Source organism: Paramisgurnus dabryanus, chromosome 19 (assembly GCF_030506205.2).
Source record: "Paramisgurnus dabryanus chromosome 19, PD_genome_1.1, whole genome shotgun sequence".
Lineage (NCBI taxonomy): Eukaryota > Metazoa > Chordata > Actinopteri > Cypriniformes > Cobitidae > Paramisgurnus > Paramisgurnus dabryanus.
The window spans coordinates 9,501,456-9,527,520 of record NC_133355.1 but is presented as its reverse complement, the minus strand read 5'-3'; the positions used below and the strand labels follow the sequence as shown (position 1 = coordinate 9,527,520).

General features: G+C 35.9%; 2 protein-coding genes and 1 long non-coding RNA gene across 3 annotated transcripts; 1 reads left to right on the top strand and 2 right to left on the bottom strand.

Moving 5' to 3' along the window:
* Window positions 1-855: 855 nt before the first annotated feature.
* On the bottom strand, window positions 856-2,249 carry LOC135773485 (formyl peptide receptor-related sequence 4-like). The gene is made up of 2 exons (XM_065283093.2): window positions 1,734-2,249; window positions 856-1,341 (listed from the first exon to the last, which is right to left on the bottom strand). Exons 1-2 carry the CDS (start codon window positions 2,247-2,249, stop codon window positions 856-858), a joined length of 1,002 nt encoding a protein of 333 aa, XP_065139165.1.
* A 4,017-nt stretch (window positions 2,250-6,266) lies between these two features.
* On the bottom strand, window positions 6,267-19,825 carry LOC135777736 (formyl peptide receptor-related sequence 4-like). Its single transcript, XM_065287961.2, has 3 exons — window positions 19,718-19,825; window positions 18,794-19,322; window positions 6,267-7,442 (listed from the first exon to the last, which is right to left on the bottom strand). Exons 2-3 carry the CDS (start codon window positions 19,307-19,309, stop codon window positions 6,954-6,956), a joined length of 1,005 nt encoding a protein of 334 aa, XP_065144033.1. The 5' UTR covers window positions 19,310-19,322; window positions 19,718-19,825; the 3' UTR covers window positions 6,267-6,953.
* LOC135777744 (uncharacterized) lies at window positions 12,338-13,403 on the top strand. Its single transcript, XR_010544323.2, has 3 exons — window positions 12,338-12,399; window positions 12,688-12,749; window positions 12,908-13,403. It is a non-coding gene; the product is annotated as an uncharacterized lncRNA (long non-coding RNA).
* Window positions 19,826-26,065: the final 6,240 nt, after the last annotated feature.

Here is a 26,065-nt window from a genome sequence, read left to right as displayed (position 1 = left end):
TCGAATCCACTTGTAGAGGAATATCTCAAACTTTTAAGGTATTCAGCTGTTTGTTTACGTTTGTGGCATTTATTTTATTTTAGTATCCAAATCTCAATGACATTAAATACATCTCTGTATTCAATGAAGCACACGCAAAAGACCTTAACCAGAAGTGAAGCCAGTTTGTTGGATTTAGTTTATAAAAAAGTAGACAAATTGGTCCCTAGTGACATAGGTTCAGTGAATGAAATGTCTTTAAATGTAGAACAGAGCGGCCTCTTGTGGTAAGGATTGGTGATCCAGGTTCCATTGTAATGTGGTTAGTAATGGCATAGTGCAGTGTTTCCCAATCCTGTTCCTCGGGCACCCCTCCCAGAAAGTTTTAGATGTCTCCTTATTTACTGTAAAACACCTGATTCGACTCATCAGCTTCCTTCCAAAATGGTAAACATGTGTCCCTAACAAGCTGATGAGTTAAATCAGGTGTGTTAAATAAGGAGACATCTAAAACTTTCTGGGAGGGGGTGCCCGAGGACCAGGGTTGGGAAACACTGGCATAGTGAACATAAAACATTGCACTTTTTTCTGCACAGTTAAATGTGTAACTTAGTTTCCTAATAACCAAAATACCACAAAAAAAAAACACAATACAACCAATACTGTCCATAATTTCTTCTTTAAGTTTTCATGTTGAGCCACACATTAATCAAATGTAACTTTGCCTACGAAAACCAGCTAAGGTCATTTAGTGATTTGCTGTTAAAGAACATTTTGTTAAAGTATAACCTTGATATATCTTTACTATTAACTGAAAAAGGTGTTTGAAATCAACATAAAAAAAATCACTGATTGAAGCCAATTTTTAATATACAGTCATTCAGATGTTTGGTGATCTGTACCAGCAGTCTTTGAAAGACTTTTAGACTGTTCCTCAATAGAGCCACCTGGTGTAGGAGTTTGGTCTTCAGCAATAGCTCTGTGAAAAATCCCTAAGAGGCTTTGATTGCAGCGCTGCTTAAGATTCAGTCCTACGCAGAAGTACAATATTGGGTTCACACAGCTGTTAAAATACGCTAGATTTGAAGACTTACGCCATCCTAATTTTACAGCAGGGTGTTTACTATTTATCATCTTAAGAAGACCTAAGATGTGATAAGGTGCCCAGCATAAGAAAAAGGCTAAAACCAATAAAGCAAGAATTCGAAGAGGTCTTGATTTGCCGGAGAATCTCGTTCTTCGAATCCCAACAGCAGCCAGTGTGTAGCAGATAAAGATCACCAGGAAAGGAAACAGAAATCCACAAAAGAAGCGAATGTAGTAGAAATCATACTTTACTGAATTTCTTTTGTTTGCTTCTTCCTGCAAATTTAAGATTGAAATTGGAAAGATCAAGTTTGTCAGTAATTACGAAAACATATTCAACAAACAGAGAAATGTGAGCATGTGTAAACAGCATGTTTCACACGGTGTTTAGTTCATTGCATAAAATTAAAAATATAATTTCTATAAATGCAGCTTTTATAAATGTTTGACTTACAGTAGAAAATTATTAAAGTCACAAACGTTTGTTAAAATGTTATTAAAAAATGTTTGTAAATGTTATTCGTATAATCATTTAATGTGAAACTTTTTGTTAGAAGTTCAAGTGTTTAAGGACTAATCCACATCCAGGACAGGAATTGTAAGTTTTATTATAAATATCCAAGGTGGCAAATGTGGGAAGATATTCAGTTTTGTAATGCTTTTCTAACCTTTGTTAAGCAGTCGCTAAAGTTGCTGTCATCAGTGTTGACCCCCCGGAACACAAAGTTTGGTGAACTGCAGATGATCGCCACAATCCAAATCCCCAAACTCATCACACGAGCAACACATAACGTCCGTTTATTCCTGGCCAATACTGGGCACCGCACGCAGATCACTCGATCCACACTGATGACAGCCAGAAGAAAAACACTGCAGAACATGTTGGTATACTTGATAAAGCTCATAAACTTACAGACAAAGTCCCCAAATGGCCAGTGGCCAATGAAAATAGTGACAAGTGAGGTCACTCGTGACACGCAGAAGATCAGGTCAGCCACGGCGAGGTTGACCAACCACACATTGGTGACATTGGGTTTCATACGGCCACCGGCCACCCAGATGACCACAGAGTTTCCAGTGGTGCCTAAGAGGATAATTATGGTGTAGAAGACAATGTCCAATGTAGTTTTCTTTGTGTGGGATAAGACATTGGAGTAATGGAGGACAGTTGTATTGAAGTTCATTCTAAAAACAAGACAGATACATTAGATGCTTTAGTTTTTTTTCTGTTAGAAAGTTTAGAAAGATGTAAGACACTGTAGTTGCAGTATTAATTACATTGTTTTAAATACATATAATACATTTGTAAGCAAAAGATATATCTGAGAGGGGCGCAAAACATTTTTTTAAACCAATAATTTTTGTCATACCAAACTGTAACAATTTAGTGTTATTTTAAGCAGTGTAAAACAAAATAATCCCGGTTTATATATATATATATATATATATATATATATATATATATATATATATCTCACTTAATTCTATATACTGAATATTATTGTTGTGCAATTCAATTGAAAAACCTTGGGCAATGCTGGGACATGGGGGGCCTTGGTGCTTGGACTTTGCATAGGGCCCCCAAAATGGTAAACACGCCACTGATTGAATCTTGCCTATCACATCTCCTTGTACATAAACAGACATTAAAAAGATTGTATATACAGGTGCTGGTCATATAATTAGAATATCATCAAAAAGTTTATTTATTTCACTAATTTCATTCAAAAAGTCAAACCTATATTATATTCATTCATTCCTCACAATGACTGACAAGACTGATATGTTTCAAATGTTTATTTCTTTTAAAATATTTCTTTTGATGCTTAGAACTGACAACTAAGGAAAATCCCAAATTCTGTATCTCAGAAAATTAGAATATTGTGAAAAGGTTCAATTTTGAAGACACCTGGTGCCACACTGTAATCAGCTAATTAACTCAAAACACCTGCAAAGGGCTTTAAATGGTCTTTCAGTCCAGAGCTGTGTCCGAAACCGCTCCCTATCCACTATATACAGTATAGAGGGTATGCATATGACGTCAGAGGGACTGCGCTTACGGCCACTGAGTGACAAAAGACAGAGTGGCAGCATTTGAGTACAGTGAGACATTAGAGATGTTCCAATACCATTTTTCTCTTTCCGATACCGATTTCCGATACCTGGGCTCGGGTATCAGCCAATACCAAGTACCGATCCGATACCTGGGTATGTATCTATATATACTGTACATCTGTTTGTACTACTAGCCCCTTATGAATGGATATAATTATTTTATGGTGTGCTTTAGACTTATTCCTGTATAAAACATGAACAAATTCATACAGTGAACAAGAGTATTTTTATTATCTGAAAGACATTTGACAGTAATATTAATTACTATTAATCAAGTGAATAAAATGCATACACAAATCTAAAACTGTAAACTGAAAGGATATTTTAGTTTTAGAATATAGCTGTATAAAAACAGTGCAACAAATAAGGAATACAAAATATATATATATGAATAATATAACAAATTAATCTATATAAAACTTAAAATTTCAGAAACAATTTTGTTAAATAAAAGGCATTTCAGTTTTTAAATACAAAAGCACAAAAATGTCCTTTAAAAACGGCATGTCGACGTTTTATTAGTCTGAAATACAAACAGCAGACATACGGCTGCGCGTTTTCATTTCTTCTTCGTCGCTCTAAACCGCTTGTGGCAACTTCCTGGTGTTTGCGTTCAGAGCAGCAAAGAAGAGATGAGCGCCGCTTTGCAGTGTTAGCTTTAGCGTTAGCTATAGGGGGCATTAATAGGTTATTTAAGAAAATGGTATCGGATCGGTACATGGGTTCAAGTACTCGTCGATTCTGATACCAAAATTCTTTGTGGTATCGGCCTGTTTCGGACGCAGCTCAGTTCTGAAGGCTACACAATCACGGGGAAGGTTGCTGACTTGACAGTTGTCCAAAAGACGACCATTGACACCTTGCACAATAAGAGTGTGGCACCAGGTGTCTTAAAAATTGAACCTTTTCACAATATTATAATTTTTCGAGAAACACATCTACACTCTATAAACAAATTGTGCTAAATAGCACTAAAAGTGATTTACTGGCTCGTAGGGGAACCATTATAAGTGCCATGTAGCACCTGTGTAGAGCCATATTGTGACAAAACATATTGTTAAAAAAAAATTCAAGAAACCGTTGTGAATTGTATTTAGCACAGACCAATAAAGAATTTTTTTAAAGCAACCTTAAATATTTTGTATTAATTTAACTAGATTAGAAATGTATTTTAAAACAGGCTTGTGCAAAATAAAAAGAGAATAATAAACTTGAGATGAATTTCTGTGTGCTGTGATGTCTTACCTGTACACAATATCTGATCAATAAGTGTTTGTCACTAATCAGCCAAAAGTAACCAATCTTCTGAATGTGTCTGTGTAGCAGAAACTGTATTAAGAGGTCATTGTTTCATCAGTGGCAGTATAGTAACATTTAGATCCTGATAAAGTCAATCAGAGGTCTCAACGGACAGGAAGGGGATGTTGCAGAAGCACAAACTCACAAAATGCATGTGTAAGTATCAACAAAATTGTATATGTTAACTGTCTTAAAAACACATGATAATGGGATATAAACAAAAACTTAAAAAAGTTCAAATTTAAAAGTCAAAAAATCTAAATTATGTCATTAAAATATTAAACGTATGACATAAATGATCATTGTTGACATACAGTCTGTTCATACAATCAGCTATCTTCTGTTCCTCGATCTTGCTAGGTCATGCGAGTGTCATATTAAGATTGGAAATTAGAAATGTAAAATATGTTTTGAAATGTATATAAAATAGGATGGTTATCAAGTTGAGCTACAGATAAGCTAATAAGCTGTTCCTGAAAATTTAGTGGTGTCAATAAAACCATCCACACAGAAATACGCAACTAAAGTTGCAATATTCTTGCCTTGTCTGGCACTGACCGTTTGCTTTTGTGATTTTATATTATGATCCATTTTTATTTTTACTATCTAATGATACAAAGATGTTTCTGAAGTGAAGATACAAGAATCTAAAATGAATACAGAGACAATCAATGTTAAATAATAAATATGCAAATAATAAAACATAGTGCTTATAAATTTTAGTTTTTTACATTATAAATAGAAGTATGAGTAGTGTATCTTAGAAGGCTTAGTGTAAATTTACAACAATGAACACAAAAATTATTGACATATTTTGGTCATTTTATGGTTATGACTACTTCTGTACAGCATCTTTTTTAACATACTTAGGCAATTTACTGTAGAAACTTTGTAACAGAAATTACAAAAGGCCCTTACAAATCTTAACTCAGTAACATATAAACAAGAATTTGTTATGTGTACTTCCTTTATAAAAAGTATACTTCCAGTTATTAAGTATACACTTATGTAAAGTTCAAGTATATTTTAATAACACTTTATGCGAGTAATATCATTGTACTAGTAGTATACTTATAAGTGCACTATTTTAATACTGATTAGGATTTAATTAACGTAACTACGTGCTTCATAGCCGGGTTGTTTTAATTCATCAGCTTAACAAGGATGTGATAAGGTGCCCAGAAAAAAAAAGGCAAAAACCAAAAAAGAAAAATCTGAAGCGGTGTTGATTTGCTGGAGAGTCTTGTGTAGCAGATAAAGGATTGGAAATAGTTTTAAAGGTGCAATGTGTAACTTTCACCGCTAGATGTCGCCCTTCAAAAACAAAGGTGTATAGCTTCATGAAGCTGTGAAGGAGAATGGAATGAATGAAGTTGTAGTCTTTACCTCGACTGCCAATTGGAAATGAGTCCGATGGGACCTACAAGTCATGTCCATGGATAATCTAAGAAAATAAGGTTTTATAACCAATATGTTATAACCTAAGCCAACAGAGTGGCTTGATAAATAATAGCGTGCTAGATGGTATGCAAATCAATTAGCATGTGACATCACATGAGAGCAATTTGAAAGTACTGCTTTGGAGCGCTATGATATCAAACGCAGATTGGTCTGTGCAACACCACAATTAAGGAATGCATTAAAATATACAAAAACTACCAGCACGTGTTATACATTCTGTTCACATTATATAAGAGCCCTCAATAATATTAAACAAAAAAGACTAATTAAAAGCTCAGCCTTGCCATTAGGAGATCTTTTTTATTTTACCATTTTAAATAGGCCATTTATTTTATAAACCATTATATAAAAGGGGACAAAAGGAACTATGCAATACATTTTAGCATAGCATAAGTAGTTAAAGAGTTAACATAACCTCCTTGTTTCTCGTTATATTTGTATTTATGAGATTTAAATATCACTCAGGTGGATCTTGTTGAATTCTGGTCTTTGAGGGCAGTGCATGCAAAAAAGAATTACTCTTATATCTTTGCCAAACTAACACAGAGGTGACAAAAGACATGCAAACAAAACACTGACAAGTGAAAAATAATAACCAGAGTATCTGCAGATTTTAAATAAGAAAAATTGTAGACTTTTGAAGGCTATTAAAGACTAAACAAAAATTAAAAATAAGCTGTTTGCAGTTAAAATAGTTTACAACACATTCAATAATTAACCAGCTGGCGTATAAAACTGAAAATACTAAAAAAAAAACAATACAACCAAATTAAGATCACTTATAATTCGCCACTGTTCATAATCTCTTCTTTCAGTTTTGATGTTGAGCCCCACATTGATCAAATGTAACCCTGCCTATGAAAACCCAGCTAGGTCATTTTGTGTTTTACTGTTACGGTAAAATCATTATGCATAATGTTAAGAACATTTTGTTAAAATATAACCTTGATATCAAAGATTGAAATCAATGAATGAAGCCAAGTTTTAAGAGTTTTTTAACACTTAATATACAGTCATACAGATGTTTGGTGATCTGCACCAGCAGCCTCTGAAACACTGTTAGATTGTTCCTCAATAGTGCCATCCAGTGCAGGAATTTGGTCTTCTTCAGCAAAAGCTCTGTGAAAAATCCCTAAGAGGCTTTGATTGCAGCGCTGCTTAAGATTCAGTCCTATGCAGAAGTATAATATTGGGTTAACACAGCTGTTAAAATACGCTAGATTTGAAGACTTACGCCATCCTAACTTTACAGCAGGGTGTTTACTATTTATCATCTTAATAAGACCTAGGATGTGATAAGGTGCCCAGCATAAGAAAAAGGCAAAAACCAATAAAGCCAGAATCCGAAGAGGCCTTGATTTGCCGGAGAGTCTCGTTCTTCGAATCCCAACAGCAGCCAGTGTGTAGCAGATAAAGATCACCAGGAAAGGAAACACAAATCCACAAAAGAAGCGAATGTAGTAGAAATCATACTTTACTGAATTTCCTTCCATTGCTTCTTTCTGCAAATTTAAGATTGAGATTAGAATGATTAGGTTTGTCAATAATTACAACAATGTATTCAACAAACAGAGAAATGTGAGCATGTGTAAACAGCATGTTTTCAATTTCTTTGTCTGCTTAGAATGCAGGCTAAATTATTAATTTAGTAAGGTATATAATTTGTGAATCCCTTTTGTGCATAAGCGGAGTTTGTGCCTGGTGTGATACATATTGGCAAACAAGTGTACTGCAATATTCTGAGATTATCGAGAGTACAGCTTTATGCTTTTTAAAGGAGCTGTATGGAGGTTTTTGGATGCACTAAATAAAAAATACTGTAGTATATTCATAGATATTTATGAAACATGAAAACAATGCTTTAGCAGTTATTCTCTATTTGAAATGCACTTTCCGGTTCAGAATGTCTGTTTTTGTTTTGGTCTGTGCGATCCTGCCCATTGCCAAGTTACCCAATAGTGTATTTCGACAGCTCTCTGTATGTGGCAGGGAAAACTTCTCCAATATTTTGAATTTAGACTGCATTACCAAGTTCAATTGCTAAAAGTCAATGTTAATCACAGCTCCTTTAAATATGGATTAAAATAATAAAAATTAATTTAGTCTTAAGCAAGGCCGCGTTATCCTAATGGGCAACATGGGCTGCAACACTTTTTTTTTGAGTTTTTAAAAACATTTTTATTGACGTAATTCTGCGTAAGTGCTACCTAGAGCAGAGGCCCCCAACCACTGGGTCGCAAGAATGTTCTGAAAAAAAATTGTATAATAGCTACGTAAAAGCTTATGGGATATTTTGTCCTTTAAGAGCCTCCGCGCCCAGCCGCAATTCTTCTGGCATCTCTCCTCATCATCTCCTCCTTCACTTAAACTTGGGGCTCGAACCCGACCTAAGGTCGAGGCTCGAGCTGCCTTCAAAAACAGCAAGCCAAGTTCGTTTACTGATAATTATTATGACTAATAGGCAGGGAATCTCGTGAAACAATGAAATTAAAACGATCTGCCAAAATATGATTTAACTTGATTTTGATGATTTAGTCGAGGAATTCTCTTTAAAGAAGAGCAGAAAGAAGCACTTTTAGTTGCTTAATAAATGTTATCTTCTGTGCTGTTCTGATTGTAAAATTATTACTTGATAATATTGTTTAATTTGTTTAAATAATTTTAGCCTATTTAGAGCCCTGCATTTCAGCCTGAGCCTGACGGGGCTCGACCTGTTTACGGGTTGGGTTTCGGGCCAATTCTAACGTCACAGCAGATACGCGGGCCGGACCTCGGGCTTATTTAGGCTTCTCCATCTTTTTATATTTTTCAATTAATTAAAAAAACCTTTTGACAGACATTGATGATTGCAAAACAAACATAGGAAGACGTTTAACCTATCGCATGAGTCCGCTACGCACAGCCACACATTTACAATGCAGCTGTGCTTATTTAACAGCAGGACATTCAGCGCACCGGGAAAAATTATAAATGGAGTACTAGATTAAAACCTTGGATACTGTACATATTATGCAGACAGCATCCAAGACATAATCTATTAAAGACTTCTCCCTGTATTAATTTCGTGTAAGAAGGCTGTGTCTTTATTTCTTGTTTGTGTATGGATCGACTTTTTTCTAGTTTAACTGTTGGATGGATACATGAATAGCCATCTTCTGTGGTAAGTCCTTACATAAAAAAAATGTATATGCAAAAGCGAAGTTGTAAGATAAGGCAACATGCATGTTTATTCTGTTTCATGTTTATTTCGTTTCGTTTTGTAAAGCCCTTTTTATTTTTTTATTTCTGCACCCGTTGCAACTGCCAGCAGCAGGGGCGTAGCAAGCTTTTTAAAAGTGTGGGGGATGGATATATATCATTTTAAATTTGATATAAACGCACCAGAAACACGCGTATGTGCACCTGGGATGGAATTAAGCCCCACACATGACACAAACACACCCTCTCTTCCTTCATAGACCTCTTTCACAAACTGTAACATTCATTTTTCATTGCTCACCTGTGAAACTTTCTGTCTCTCTCTCTCTCTCTCTCTCTCTCTCTCTCTCTCTCTCTCTCTCTCTCTCTCTCTCTCTCTCTCTCTCTCTCTCTCTCTCTCTCTCTCTCTCTCTCTCTCTCTCTCTCTCTTTAAACTGATGCCTCCAGCAACCTCATCTCCTAAACAAGGTGATAAAGGAATAAGGCTGTGGTACTAGCAAACCTTATTAAAACTTGAAAAGTAATATATTAAATTAGTGCAAAAATATATAATGGTAATAGGCTACTGTTGTTTAATGTAAAAATTTATCAACGTCCAGCTTTCAACTTCACTTACAGGATTTCTCTTGAAAAAGGTGTCAATCTTCTCCTGCCTCTTTCTTTTCTGTATCTTATTGATACTGCGTGACAAAAAGATAATGGTAAGCTCGATAGTGACATGGGTCTGACAGGACTGTTACTGCTAAATTTAGCTACTTGTGCCCTGAAAAGCTTTTTCTCTGGTGGTCTAAATGATGACACAATTTACCGTTTTTACATTTGAATAATATAGGCTACACTTTTCTTTCATTGTTTGCATAAGTTACCTGTTGAAGAACTATGTCATCATTTCTCATTTTTTTCTCCTCAACAAGTACAATCATACACAACAGGTAGTATTAACAAAGTATTCAGCTAATCAACAAACAATGCTCAAAATATCAAATCGATTGCAATTTGTCCCTCATCCTCGTCAATTCCCTGCCTTCTTCATCACAGGTTATACATTGCATGCCACATTGTCTACATGACCGAATTTAGCCAGCTGCTGAACAATAACCCAATTAGCATTAGTCCCAATATCAAGCTTATTCAAAAACCTCAAAAGCATAGAGTTGATTAAAGTGTTTAATAAAGTTTTTTAAACACTCATTCAAAGTACACTGTTAGATGTCGCTGTAGATTTAGCAGTACATTACTGTAAAAATCCACAGTACTATTCTGTATGTGTACATTACAGTACAGTACTGCAGTTCATAATGCATTCTGGGTAAATTTGTTTGAGCGGGAAAATTTTACAGTATATTTTGGTCTTGATGTAACCTTGCTGTAGCCATTGCTGTAATGTGCCAGGTGTACTTGCAATAATCAGAGAAAGTGCGCCAACGTCAAATCACACAGAGGGAGAGAGAGCACAACTCCTGGCTGCAGCTGAAGGAGGACGATTGATTTCTGGCAGTTCGGTAAGTTTGAAATATTTCTGTTTCATGAAAACTAAATTTTTAGTTTAAGAATGTTGTCAATAGTTTGTCACAATATTGTTTTAAACGTGCAATGAGAGAGAAAAACGGTCGCCAACAAAGTTTCAATCTCCCTCGGAAAGTAAGCTAACGTTACACACAGATGTCTACCGCTGCTTTTACTCGCTTTACACCCTTATTAATGAATATAGGGTTGTTTTAACTAAATTATGAGGGTTTTGGTGAGTTTATATTGTGTTGAAAGTGTGGTGACAATGAAATTATTTTTAACGAAATGGACAAAGACCACCAGCCAGCGCGATCTTGCGGTCCCAGCATAATGGTCGTTTATCTCGGCGTTTCATCCGTTCAGTTAGCGTCAGAGAAAAGTATTAAGTTCGACTGTTTGGCAAGGCTGACTCGTGGTTGTAAACAGTCAGGACTTGACACGCCGTACACATCATACTGTAGTACCGAACTCCTCCACAGAAGTGAAAACAAGAAACCTCATATTTAACTGGATACATACATCGAACTCATCGCAGCTTTAACTTCGACCAAATATCATTCAGACCTGGGCTCATCTTAATATCAGATGAACGTAAGGGATTGCCGCGCTTATTGTTGTTGTTATTATATTACGGTATATCAGCAAAAGCAGAGAATATCTTCGCGTTTTACACTCCCAGTAAGTTGTCCAATACATTTTTATGGCATATTGTTTCCACCACTTCAGATGCATTACATGCAGTATATATAAGTTTCCAAAACGCATCAAATCAATGCACGAAAAGAGAATGGGCTCCGCATTTACGTACCTTTGTCTTCTCGTCTCTGTCATCTGATCCTTCATCTCTGGATGTAAAATAGTCCATAATAACATCGTGTAGGAAACTGGCATCACCAGGATTGCTCAGATTTAGGCGATCATGTTTATCTTTAAAGTGAGCAGCCAGCTAGCTACTAACTTTGTTAAAAAACTTTGCGTGAAATAGCGTGTTACACCGCAGCCGGTCCGGGTTAAACATTAGGGGCAGTCTTTTTACCTTGTCACTATAAATCGCTATTTTCTGCACTAAACGAGACATTTTCAGAGGTTTTCTGTAGACAAGATGTTATAGAATAATTATAAAAAAAGACTTATTTAGATATTTATATATAATATATAATATAACAACTAATATATATATATATTTGTTTTACAACTGACTAAACACTTACAGAAAGGTTTTATTTGTTAGCATAGCATGATATTAGATTTAAACACTTAATACATTTTTAAATCAATCACTTTGTCTCTGCACAATGAACATTATCAAATATTATTAATGTTGTAAAATATATTGTTCATTGTTAGTTCATATTAGCTAAGGCATTACCAAATGCTAAGGAATAAACTATTGTAGTAAAGTGTTACTAATTTTTTTTTTACCATTTCCTTCACAATGTCTACTTATTTCTATGGCTAACAGATTTTGTAACATTTGTATTTTTTACAGTCTTACCATTGCTTGTAAGTCGGATTGGGTAAGATGGATCATCTTTAAAGGAACCAGGCAAGTACATGATGTACAGTTACAAGTCATGTATTTTTTTGACTGCAATATTAAATGCTTTCACGTCACATGTAAAAGTACACAGGAATGTGGCTAATCACTTTTTATTTGTAGTTTACCTGAGTGTCATTGCACTTTTCAGTAGTTAAGGCAGATGTGGAGGCACAACGGGTGACACCAGACACACACCAAGCACATTATGTTTGGTAAGTTTGCACTTTACCACTACAGCTTCTTTAAATACCCATGTATACACTCATTCACAATTCCCACACACAACACTGTAACACGACCATACACAACATGTACACAATTGTCTTAGTTTGCCATGTAGAAATATACAAACAGAAATATTCAGACTTTGGTTTTTAAGAAATTTAATTTAATAATTGTTTTTATTTAGCAGAGGTGTCCCTGGACTTTATTGACAAAAGATTTTGTTTTCAGAATAAAAAGTTGTGTCCAAATCAGTAACAATTTTACTTTCTGTTCAGGACATTCAATCATGACATGATCCATGTGGATGCTGTCCATTGAGGAAAGAGTTTGTTCAGCGGTAAGTGAATCTTCTGTATTTTAATGTAATTAGGTGTGGAACATTAGAATAAAAGCAAAGGTTTCAGAATAGGGGTAAATTCAAGGCTGAGTTTAGTTTTTTAAGAATCTTTTTCTATCTTATATTTGTTGACTTAATGTTTATGATATTTCTAACAGGTTTCTGGATAGAATTAATTCCAAAGATGGGAAAAAGTGCACATCCAGACAAGGAGCAAGCAAAAAGACAAGGAACTTGGTGCAGAGAAAAGCTGTGGCCATTAACCCCTGTGAACAGCTTCATGCAGTCCCTGATTGAGTTCGAATGGACGACTTCAAAGTAAAGGCCACTGTGGTCTGTCTGCCACAGTTTAATTTTTAATTTATTTTTAGTGTTCAATGAAATTCAAGTAGAATATTTAAAACTATGGGCCAGTGTTCTTTTTACCACAGTGAAATGTTACCTTTTAGTCGATGATGGACTTTAAACTGAAAACTTCAAACTATGGAACAGTGTTCTATTTGCCAGAGTTAAATATGTTACAGCAGGGGTCTCCAAACTTGTTTATACTTGTTGATTTTATTTTATTTAACTTGTTTATATGTTTATTATTGTTTAAAATCTTGTTTTAAATATGTTTTGTTTCAATTAAATGTTTTTTTTTAAATAAAATTTTGATACATACATTGCTTGGATTGCCTTTTAATTCATTATGTTTTAGCTTAGCATTTTTACCATATTAATAACTATAGATTTAAACCTAAATATCTAGCTATTATATATAATATTATTGTATTAACTGTAATAAGTAATAAATAGTATTTATGGGTCAATATAGACATTACAGTAAATTACTGTAAAAATAGACTACTGTAATAAAATATTGTAAAATTACAGTACAGTACTGCTTTGTAACTATACAGTACTAGTTTGTGTACTGTAAAATGGTATTACAGTACACTACTGTAAAACCAAAATACAGTAACTTACTGGCAACCGTGCTGCCAGTACCGTACTGTAAAAATACAGGGAAATCGTTAACAGTGTAGCCTACCTGAAAAAGGGAGATGTAAATAAACAAAGTTCCCGCCTCCTCAGCGCGAGCTTGACCGATCAATCTAACCTACCAAGAGAGGCGGGACTTAAGGCAGAACAGCCAATCATCAGCCGGTAACACTCAAAGCCGGCGTCATTTTTGAGAGGGGAGGGGGAGAGAATGCAGCGCAGCGCAGCAGACAGAGAGCGGCCAGAGAAACGGAGGAGCAACTTTAATAAGGCGTTCTTGCAAAACTGCATAAAAAGTGTGGGTGTTGAACCCTCTCACCGGGAAAAGTGTGGGTGTTAAAACACCCACATCCCCCACGGGTGCGATGCCCCTGGCCAGCAGCATAGCAACCTGCCTTCGCTTTTTAAAAATAGTGTGTGTTGATAATAAACATTTAAACTAACATTGTGATATGCTGAAAATATTTATTTTAAATAGTTGTTATTATGTGAAGTATTGATTTGAGAGGCTCAATTCATCATACATGTTGTCTTGCTGTCGGCCGCTAACCACTTGTTTATCATAAAAACTTTAACAAACAAAAACTGCTCTAAAATGTAAATAAAAAAGAAATATAACTATTTTGCATTTAAAACAAAACTGAACTGCTTTAATTGCTGCAAGAGTACAGCTGTACAAGCTGTGTAAGCAGTTATTTTTTGCTATTTCTGCGGATTTCTTTTGCAAAATCTATGCGGAATTTTGCAGAATGATTTAAAACGATCCGAGAGAATGTGCGCTGTGAATATTAAAAACAATAAAATATTTTATAACTATATTATACATTTTATTAAAGGATTACCCTGAATTAAACTAGACCAACATGAACCAACAGATAATGGATAATGTGCTTTCACGACCATAGAGTTTTATATAATACACATATATTACTGTCTACAGTGTAACAGTAAAAAGAAAAGGCTTCTCATAATAAATGTAGCGTATATAGCAAGATAATTTCATCAGTTTAACAACACAATGTATATATATTTATCTTGTAAACGGATTTGAAATAATATATAATTATCGCGTCACGTAGCAAGAGAGACGATAGAGATCTCATTAACTTCTCCGCAGTAAGTTTTATTTCAAATTCAAGTTTTACATATTAAATAGACTATTAAAAAGTTTGTGCTTCTCTCATAAAAACCTCACAGCAGACAGCACAGACTTCTACTCACAAACATACGCGATGCAGTAGGCTAACTATATCTGCGGACACAGATTCCTAATGGGGAGAATTAAAAAGTTTGGACTCGGGCTGAGAATTCTGGGCTCTTACCTTTGCGTCAACTTGATTTTAATAATTTAACTGAGGAATTATATTTAAAGAAGAAAATGTATGCAATGGGGCACTTGGTAAATCCAGCCTTTATTTTTTTCAGTGTATTGGGGGGGCCCCAAACCAGCGTTAGCCCAGGGCCCCACAAAGGCTTAACCCGGCACTGGTCTTAAGTTACTCAGTCTACCCATTAAAATATTAAGAATAGACAAATAAAATATGAATTCTCATATTTCTATTTCTTTAGCTCAGACAAAATCTAAATTGCATGTGGTCTTTGGCATCGTGATGCACCTTTATTTTCAACAGACCTGGAACTATTTTGTTTAAAAATGTATAGTATACAAATTATGAAAATTCAAAATATAATTTCTATAATTACAACTTTCCAAAATGTTTGACTTACAGTATATAAAATAATAAAAATCACAAATGTTAAAAATGTTTGTAAATGTTATTAGCATATCATTAAATGTCAACTCTCTGTTAGAAGTTCAAGGGCCCTATTTTAACGATCTAAGCGCATTGTCTAAAGTGCACGGCGCACGGTCTAAACGGGCTACCCGATTCCACTTTTGCTAAATAATGGACAGAAAAAATGGTTTGTGCGCCAAGCGCAGGGTTGAAAAGGGTTGTTCCTATTCTTTAACGTGCAATAAACCAATGAGAGTCTCAGCTCTCATCCCCTTTAATGCTGCGTTCACACCAGCCGCGGTAGAGGCATCGCGACTGATTTTAATGTTAAGTCAATGTGAAGACGCATTGACGTGCATCTGGAGTTTAACTCTTTCACCGCCAGCGTTTTAAAAAAAAGTTGCCAGCCAGCGCCAGCGTTTTTCATGATTTTCACCAAAGTTTAATGCCTTCCAGAAAATGTTCTTCTTTAAATATATAAACATACAATATACCAAATGAAAGAACAGACCCTCTGCTTTCAAACAAAAAAAAAACCGTTTCATCCTACCTAGTGGTTCTTTTGCAATCAGCTTTTGAATATGGGTAGGTTTTTGCAAAAACACCATATTTTGAGCAAAAAGCAAAAATAATTCCATTTTTGTGACGAACTTTTCATAGAGATCACATTCAGAGCGATCTTTAAAACAGACACGGACATGCAGCAGCTTGCCATAGGGCAATACTTCCGGGTTTAAAAAGTTGCGGAAGGGCGCCACCTGGTGGATAATAGCGGTATTGCGGAAAGACGGAAAATCTCGTCATTGGCGGGGAAGCGTTTTCTCTTAATTGACGAGATATCTCGTCAATGGCAGGGAAAGAGTTAAAAAAAACCTGCGTCATAGGTATTTCCGTTTGCAACAAAAAAAACAAAGATGAGCCAACTTGAGGAGTGATTTAACTCAAACTGCAACAAAAGTCGCTGTTTATTTACTTCCATCATTGCTGGTTTTCTCAAAACATACACAACAAGTTGCTGTTTCTTCTTCGTTTGTGGGTTAACTTGCCAAGCTTCTTCTTCATTGACGGTCGCGCTGCTAATGTGGTTACACGCGGGGATACTTTACGATGACGCAGAAGTATAAATGAAAACCGACGCGGAACCTATGCCGTCGCGGCTACACCTTAGTACCTACGCACAACTATAACAAGTCCTTAAATGTCTCGATAACTAGAATTTCACGCACGGCTTTCACGCGCGAATGAAGCAAGTTAACTCAAAATGTTCAAACAGCAAACTAGACGCGGTACACACGAATTTGACGCCTTAAACGCAGCTGGTGTGAACCCACAGTAAAAGCAAGTTGCGCTAGCACTATTTCTAATCCCTATTTAAATGACAGACATTGTAAACTGAAAAACTAAGCAGAGGAAGAAGACCCCCAATTTAAGATTAATGTTAAATAATTGTGTTGATTTCACTTGTATTGAAATTGTTCCTTTTTTTTTATAAAACCTTTAAAAGCCTTTTCTTTTAGTCATGGAAGTAAAAATTGCAGGCATTTATTTGCTGTAAATATATTAATATCCTAATCATTGTAATCTCATAAAATAATTTGCAAATATACAAGAAAAGGTTTGTACTCTAAAAATACAAACAAGAGATAAAGAATTTACAAACGTGCAGAGAGTGTTTTCAGCACTCCGACAGCGCCATGTTTTTTTTTTAAAGCATTACTTAAAAAAGGTTCTCATCTCACCATATCCACAAGAATAAAGTCATCATATACAAAAACATTTTAAAAAGATGCATTTGTTTAAAGTAGTGCTGGGCGATAATTCGATAACGATAATTTTACCGGTATAAACTTTTCCGATAAAACGATAAGGGAAGTTCGATAAGTGATCGATAATGTTTACGCACTGTGCGTAATGTTGCGCGAGCACTTCCGGATGCGGCACGCGCTCTTGGTTTACAATCACATTGTCAGTTAGACTTGAAGGAGTGGAAGATGAGGCAAGTTATTCATTTATTAGTAGAGACCTATGATTTTCGCGATGCGGATAACGCGGACGGAATCACGAAATCCAAATGCGCGGAAACATTTTCTTGTGTGTAATGTTGGACGCGCAAACAGGGTTCGTCAAACACAGCAGACACAATAGGTGCAGTATACTGTACTTTCATTCAGCGTCCGCCTTGCGTCCGCACAGCTTTAAAAGTATATTTACAGGACATTCACAAATTCAGGAAACTGAGGAAAAGCAGCAGATCCACCACTGCAGTGAATATAGTGTTTGCGTATGTGCGCTCCCACAGCAACGTGACAGTCTTGACATCCATTTATCAGCGTGTATAGCTCGTATATGTATAACACACGCGTGATCACTGAACTAAGTTTTCTTTCTTGTTTAAGTGAACATAAACAGCTGTTACTCAGTATATTGAAACTTAAAGCAGTCTGTCTTGGGTCTTAAAGTGACAGTAGTCTGCTGCTTTTGTGGCAGAAATGTGTTGATTTCATAACAAATAGATTTACATTTAATACAGATGCATTAAAACAAGATTTTAGTATTTGTATTTGTCATGTTCTGAATAAAAAGTAGTTTAAAACCATTATTAACTGTCTGTTTTTTACAATTTTCATTCAGGAGCAAAAATCTGCCTTTAAATTTGACAGGAGTAAAGATTTGTTATTTATCATGATAATTATCGATATCGACTGATATGGAAAACATTTTCTCGATAATTTTTTTGGTCATATCGCCCAGCCCTAGTTTAAAGCAAAGCATTTATTTACTTACAAATGTGAAGCAGCTCTTTACGCCTTCTAACGTCGCAACATACACTTTAATAATCTTTTTTTGTTTAATAAAAGTTTTTGTGCTGCTGCGCATCCATGTATGTGATAAGCAAACCCACGTTGTAGTCCTGTTTATAGGCGCATTTTACTAACACGCTCATTAAATAACAAAAACAATATTGCGCCACTGACTTTAGACTTTAGATCAGGTTTTAGTTGCCTCAAATTAGCTACGCGCTAACAATGTGCCTGAACACACCTCGTTTTCAGACCAGAACGCCCATGGGCACAACATTGTGCGCAAATGCATTTCCTTTTTAAACAACGTGGCCCCAAACGTGAAAATTATCATTGCACTGGGTTAAAACTAGCAAAAGACACTTGCAATAGTCACGCATTGCGCTGCATTGTGCCGGGTGTATGATAGGGCTCCAAGTGTTTAAGGACAAATCCGCATCCAGGACAGGAAATATACGTTTTATTATAAATATGCAAGGTGGCAAATGTGAGAAGATATTGAGTTTTGTAAAGCTTTTCTTACCTTGTTATAGCAGTAGCTCAAGTTGTTGTGATCATTATTGATCCCCCGGAACACTAAGTTTGGTGAACTGAAGATCAACGCCACAATCCAAAGGCCCAAACTGACCACACGAGCAGCACATAACGTCCGTTTATTCCTGGCAAATACTGGGCACCACACGCAGACCACTCGATCCACACTGATGACAGCCAGAAGAAAAACACTGCAGAACATGTTGGTATACTTGATAAAGCTCATAAACTTACAGACAAAGTCCCCAAATGGCCAGTGGCCAATGAAATATCTGACGAAAGAGGTCACTCGTGACACGCAGAAGATCAGGTCAGCCACAGCGAGGTTAACCAGCCATACGTTGGTGACATTGGGTTTCATACGGACACTGGACACCCAGATGACCACAGAGTTCCCAGTGGTGCCTAAGAGAATAATGATGATGTAGAAGACAATGTCTGATGTAGATTTCTTAACAGAGGATAAGACATTGGAGTCATGGAGGACAGTTGTATTGAAGTTCATTCTGAAAACAAGACTGATACATTTGTTTAATTAAAAAGATGCTTTAGTTTTTCTTCCGTTAAAAAGATCATTGAATCTTGCCTATCACATTTCCTAATGTACATATACAGCCATAAAAAGAATGTATATAGATACATACACATCTAATTATAATTACAGGAAATTGAGATGTATGTCTGACACAATTAAATCTTTCAAAAGAATTTCAAGAAACTGTTGCTTCATGTGAGTTGTATTTAGCACAGAATTAAATAATTTTACAAAAATTAGTTAAAGCAACCTTAAAGTTACAGAAAATGTTTTGTATTAATTTAACTAGATTAGAAAATTTATTAAAAAACACGCTTGTGCAAAATAAAAATAAAATAATAAACTTGAGATTAATATCTGTGTGCTGTGATGTCTTACCTGTACACAATATCTCATCAATAAGTGTTTGTCACTAAGCCAATACTAACTAATCCTCTGAATGTGTCTTGTTTCATAAGCGGCAGTATAGCAACATTTAGTTCCTGATGAACTCCTTATTTTTATATCTCTGAGTCATTCAGAGGTCTCCGCAGACAGGAAGGGGATGTTGCACAAGCGCCAAACCCACAATATGCATGTGTACGTTTTAACAAAATTGTATATGTTGTATTTACTTGGCTGTCTATAAAACTCATAATGATGGGATTTAAACATAAAAAAGTTATAATTATGAAAAAAAATCTAAATTATGTCATTAAAAGGTCAAAAGTATACATAAATGATCATTATTGACATAGTCTGTTCATAAAGTCAGCTATCTTCTGTTCCTCGATCTCAATCTTGCTTCATAGGTTCAGCGATATTCAGAATGGGAAATTGGGAACCTTTTGAAAAGTTTTAAAATGTATATAAAATAGAATGGTTATCCTGTTATTATCTTGGTTATATTACAGATATAAGCTACAGATAAGCTGTTCCTGAATATTTAGTGGTGACAATAAATCTTTATGTGTTTCTGTGCCTAAAGTGAACACAAAATCAATGTAAAAAAATTATAAATATGCAAGTGATTAAACATAGTGCCAATAAAATCATTAATTTCAGATATTTATGTTATAAATAAAAGTTTTATTATTGTATCTTAGTTAGGCTTAGTTAAAATTTACAGCAATAAACACAAAAAATGACATATTTGGACATTTTTATCATTAGGACTACTTTGATGCTCTAAATCTTATGATTAGATTATATGACTTTAGGTGGAATTTCAAAGGCGGCCTCACAATTAATTTTTTTTTAATTCATGCCTTTGTGATGAAGACATTTGTATTTGTTAATATTATGCCAGGGCATGATTTGGACATTACAAACAATGTGTTTGCAGCAGTGGACTTGTACACTTAGGCAGCTAATCGAAAGTAAGAATTGAATTGTATTACTAAGCAAAATGATTTTATCACTAGTAACACCCAGTGTTAGCATATAGCCCGCTAGCATCACCAGTCGGTGCCGGCTAAAGCTAGCATTTCTTATCGTCTGTTTACTTAAACCTGCCTTCGTTGGCGATGTAATGGCGGATTCATCCGATGTATGCTTTTCTGATCTGTCCACACCAGATCGGGAAGCTGTGAAGGAGCTGCTGCCCGGCCTTTCGCTTGGAGCGAGCACCCCTCTCGATGCAGCTTCACGGACCGCGTTCGAGCGAATGGAGACGCCATCGCCCAGCATGAAAACGGTAAGACTCCGCTTGTCATTGTAACCTGCACTTCTTGCCACATGTACAGTTTAGCTTCTTCCGTCAGCATAGAGGGGTTTACATGTGCTAAGTGTATTGAAGTAGTAAGGCTGACGGAGAAGGTTGCAGAACTAGAAGCGCGCATCCGAACGCTAGTTGAGGACAGTAAGACCGCTAATGTTAATGTTACAAACACTGTTTCGGGTGCGCCTAGTGTTAAGTGTAATACACATGGCTCTGTTTCGACATCAGGGTCAAGGCGGCTGACTAACTGGGTGACTGTCAGGTGGCATAGTCACATTCGGCACCCAAATCACGCTCCTGTTTTAAAATCAAACAGATTTTCTCCACTCAGCAATACACGGGCTGAGACGTCTGTTAAAAGTGCCCTGGTTATTGGAGATTCTATATTCAAGAACGTTGACATTGATGCACCAGCCACCATAGTCGATTGTATACCGGGAGCCAGAGCGTCTGACATTAGATCCAAACTTAAAGTGCTGGCTAATGCTAAACGTAAGTTTTCTAAGATTGTTATTCACGCCGGCACGAATGACACCAGACTCCGCCAGTCGGAGATCACCGAAGATACTATTAAAGAGGTGTGTGAAATTGCAAAAAGACAATGTAATTTGCTCTGCTCCCCACCCCGCCTACCAAATTACAAATGACCTCCTATTAACATCCGATCGTGGTGAAATTTCAATCCTTATATTACTAGACCTTAGTGCAGCCTTTGACACAATAGATCACAGAATCTTACTCAATAGACTAGAAAACTATGTTGGCATCAGTGGTCAGGCGTTAGCCTGGTTTAGATCGTATCTAACCAATCGATATCACTTTGTTTATGTAAATGAGGAAGAGTCATATCAGTCCCCTGTTAAATACGGCATACCTTAGGGATCAGTTTTAGGCCCTATCCTATTCTCGTTATATATGTTACCTCTAGGAGACATTATCAGGAAACATAACATAAGTTTTCACTGCTATGCGGATGATACCCAGCTTTACATCTTGTCACATCCTAACGAAACCCACCAGTTTGCTAAGCTAACAGACTGCATTAGTGATATTAGGGACTGGATGGCACATAACTTTCTTATGCTAAACTCCAATAAGACTTGAGATACAGTACTTATTATTGAACCAAATCGCTCCAAACATAATATGTCAGATAACAAGTTGCCCATGGCAGCACGGTGGTGCCATCTTCCACGGTTAAAAATTTAGGCGTAATGCTTGACAGCAATCTATCTTTCGATAGTCATATCTCCAACGTCTGCCGCACAGCATTCTTCCATCTTAGAAATATCTCAAAAATACGCCATATGCTGTCTGCATCAGATGCAGAAAAGCTTATCCATGCTTTAATGACCTCTAGAATAGACTATTGTAACTCGTTACTCGGGGGATGCAATGCAAATCAGGTAAACAAGCTACAGCTGGTTCAAAACGCCGCCGCAAGAGTGCTTACTCGATCTAAAAAGTATGACCACATTAGTCCAATTCTGGCATCTTTACACTGGCTACCAGTTAAATATTGCAATTTAAAATATTACTAATCACCTACAAAGCCTTAAATGGCCTAGCGCCCTCGTATATTAAAGAACTACTATCAGAATACAATCCACCACGTAAACTGCGATGACAAAATTCTGGTCACTTAATTATCCCTAGAATATCAAAAGTGTCTAAAGGTGGTAGATCCTTTTCCTACTTGGTCCCTAAGCTCTGGAATGATTTACCAAATAATGTTCGAGTATCAAACACATTCGAGCAATTTAAATCTAAACTTAAGACTTTCTTCTTTAACAAAGCATTCACATAAAATGTCCAGTAAATGTACTTTTCCCGCAGTAGTTATTTTGTCTAGAACAAAGCACTCACATACCTCATATGGGTAATATACTATTGCCGCAATAGTTAGCCTGTCTGGAACCGAGCTGACTTATAAACCACTATAATGTATGACACTTGCATTACATGCGAACTGCCCCTACGCTAATAGAACTCTCTTTTTGTCTCCCTGTCTCGTCCTCGACCCTGAGGACAATGAGACAAACAGACCCAGTTCCTGTAGCTGTTAAGGTCATTGCACCACTGATCTACTGGCTGTCCTTCAACGTGATGCCCAGCCGATGCGCGACCAACGACCACTGAACCAGTTTAATCCGCTAACCCGCTTCCTATCCCTACCGTGTTTATATATATAAATATATATTAATTTCTCCCAAGGGTTTTTGTCCTTCTAGTAGTTTTTCCCACCAGGTTTTCTCCTAGGGGTTTTTTTCGTCCCAGGGAGAGTCAGCCAACTTTGGCTTAACTTAGCACTTTACTTTATACGTTACATTATTAATACGCTTGTACGGTTTAACCTTAGCCGCTATATTCTACTTCTTAAATTATCTATAGATTTTCTGTGTTCTCCTCTACATCTACTCATGTAAAGCTGCTTTGCAACAATTAACAATTGTGAAAAGCGCTATATAAATAGAATTGAATTGAAGATGGAGCCTAAAAAAATGTAGTGTACCTTGTGTCTATTAACATTTGAGATCTGTATTGTGGGTTAAGTAGTAATCATGCTAGAGACATGCCAGAACCGTGATGATGAAAAGTCTAGAAAACCAAAAGTAAAACTACATTTACTAGACAAAAAAATTCCCTGACGTGTGCAGAGCATCTTCCAATTATAAAGCTCTTTTTTTAAAAATACACACTGAGGCAATTTACTGAAGAAACTTTTTAACAGAAATTACAAAAGCCCCTCTTGACTCAGTGACATATTAACAAGAATTTGTTATGTGTACTTCCCCTACTAAAAATAAGTATTTTTCCAGTGTATTTTATTATTATAAACTTAGTATATTTCAAGTACAGTTTTTGAATGGTTTAATTGACCCAGTTAGTTTATAAAATAACACTTTAAGTAGTTTAGTAGTCTAGTTTTTATACTGCAAGTACAGTAGCATATACGTTTTTTTTTTTCAATTTAAGTATCTTAACATCATGCCCCCTGATAAAATATGTTGTGGGAATTTTCATATTACTGATACATTCATTTATTTGCAGAAACTTTTTACACATTGAGTTGTTTGTTTTCAATAGTTTGCTCACTGGGTTTTTAGTCATATTTAAATGAATGTGCTGCTTAGTAATGGCATAATGTTACCGTAACTCTATTCTTTATATTGAGTATTTTCACAGCCAGATATAATGAACACATATGGAGACATGACAAAAAGTATGCACAGTTGTCCTTAATGTATAAACTGCAAAAAATGATGTGTTAATGTTTTACACATTGTATGTGTCATGCCATTTAAGGCGTTATTTCATGTTAAAATAAATGAAAGGGACAACACAAGTTGTGTTAAAAAGCAGTGACGGGAGTAACGCGTTACAATGTAATTCCGTTACTGTAATTCCACTATTTTTAGCGGTAACGAGCATGTAGCGCAGTAACTTTATAACAGAATAAATAATAACACAGAAGGTGTGTTAGTATAGGGATGTGTTGTCAAAAACATTTTCGACAAACAATAAAAAAACATAAAATTAAATGTTATTTAATAATTGCAGTTAAGAGAGTAAAAGAATTAAACATAACTTCTTTATTCTTTATATTTTCCCCTTTGTTGGGCAAGCTACTTGGAAAATGTAGTGAGCTAAGCACTGAAAAAAATGATTCATTCAATTTACTCATTTTTTTTTTAGGTAAGTGGTTGCAATGAATTTATTTAAGCTACATTTAAACAAAAGTTTAAACCGTTTTAACAGGTGTTTATTTTCATAAATCAGTATGCTGCAACAGTGGCGCAGTGATACTTCTGTAAAGTGGTCTCAACCGTGGGGTTACCGGGGTATTTTATCATGGCTTAGAACATGTTTCAACCAATCAGAATACAGCGTACAAATGACACGCAGTGTGATTATCGTGCAATAGATACGCCAAATTCCGATTTTGCGTGCATATGATACGCCATCCCTTCCCATTCACTTATATGGCGAATCGTTTCGTGACGTTTTATTTATTGTTTTCTCATTTGTTTTCTGTTTTTTTTTACCATTTTCACTTGGGTTTAGGGTTAGAACAACTTTTTGTTATATAAAAATGACATCCTAACCCAAACCCCAACTCTAACCCCAACTCCAAGCGACCATGGCTTAAATATAGTGTTGCTTTCGTCAACGAAAAGTATGACGAAATATCCTCGTCAACAAACCTTTATCACGTGACGAAAACGAGACGAGATGCAACGTAAATGCTGGTCATGTGACGAAAACTATAATAAAATGTATAATACTATATCGTTGACGAATAAAAACGAGACTAAAAGTGGTTTACTAAATAAAAACTATGCTAAAATGTGTCTTCATTTTCGTTGACCAAAACGAGACGAGACGAAATGTATATTCGTCTAGCCATCTCCTGGCACCCCGCCACCTGACTGCAAATGATCATGTGTGTTCAATGGCGCTCTGCAAATCAATCCGCAAAAATACGCGAGAGCGATTAGAAAGCATGCAGAGCAGTCTGTTCTCGCGATGCTTTGATATCATACGCAATCCGTTTGCGCAGTAACACGCGACACGTCACGTTTGATGGCCAGCTGCGCCCGCGAATACACCGCCGCATCAAGTCTTCAAATGGAAACGAAAAGTCCAAAATGAAACCCGTGCATCGTTTTCAGGTGAGTTCACAAGCCTGTTAATATGTATAGCGTTGACTGCTGGCACCGCAAACTCATCTGTGTGATTTAAATAATAACAATGTACCAGTTTGCATCTTCAATCGTTTAAATGACATGTGCTGCGTTGTGTTTTTAAGCATGGTAAATATATATATGCTAAAGACGTTGTTTTATAACTTATATGCTAACAACAAGGGTCTGTGTTATTATTTATTATTTGAATTAACTAAACTTGTTAAACCTAAAGTTAAACTTAACTAAAAATCGGAATTTGGCGTATCTATTGCACGATAATCACACTGCGTGTCATTTGTACGCATCTTGGAGAGAACGGGTAGCAACCACCAGAACGAG

Excerpts from the sequence above, each read along its gene's own strand:
- LOC135773485 (XM_065283093.2), bottom strand. The coding sequence starts at position 2,249 with ATGAACTTCAATACAACTGTCCTCCATTACTCCAATGTCTTATCCCAC. Across the intron at positions 1,342-1,733 it reads TTAGCGACTGCTTAACAAAG|GAAGAAGCAAACAAAAGAAA; the intron begins GTTAGAAAAGCA and ends TTAAATTTGCAG.
- LOC135777736 (XM_065287961.2), bottom strand. The coding sequence starts at position 19,309 with ATGAACTTCAATACAACTGTCCTCCATGACTCCAATGTCTTATCCTCT. Across the intron at positions 7,443-18,793 it reads TGAGCTACTGCTATAACAAG|AAAGAAGCAATGGAAGGAAA; the intron begins GTAAGAAAAGCT and ends TTAAATTTGCAG.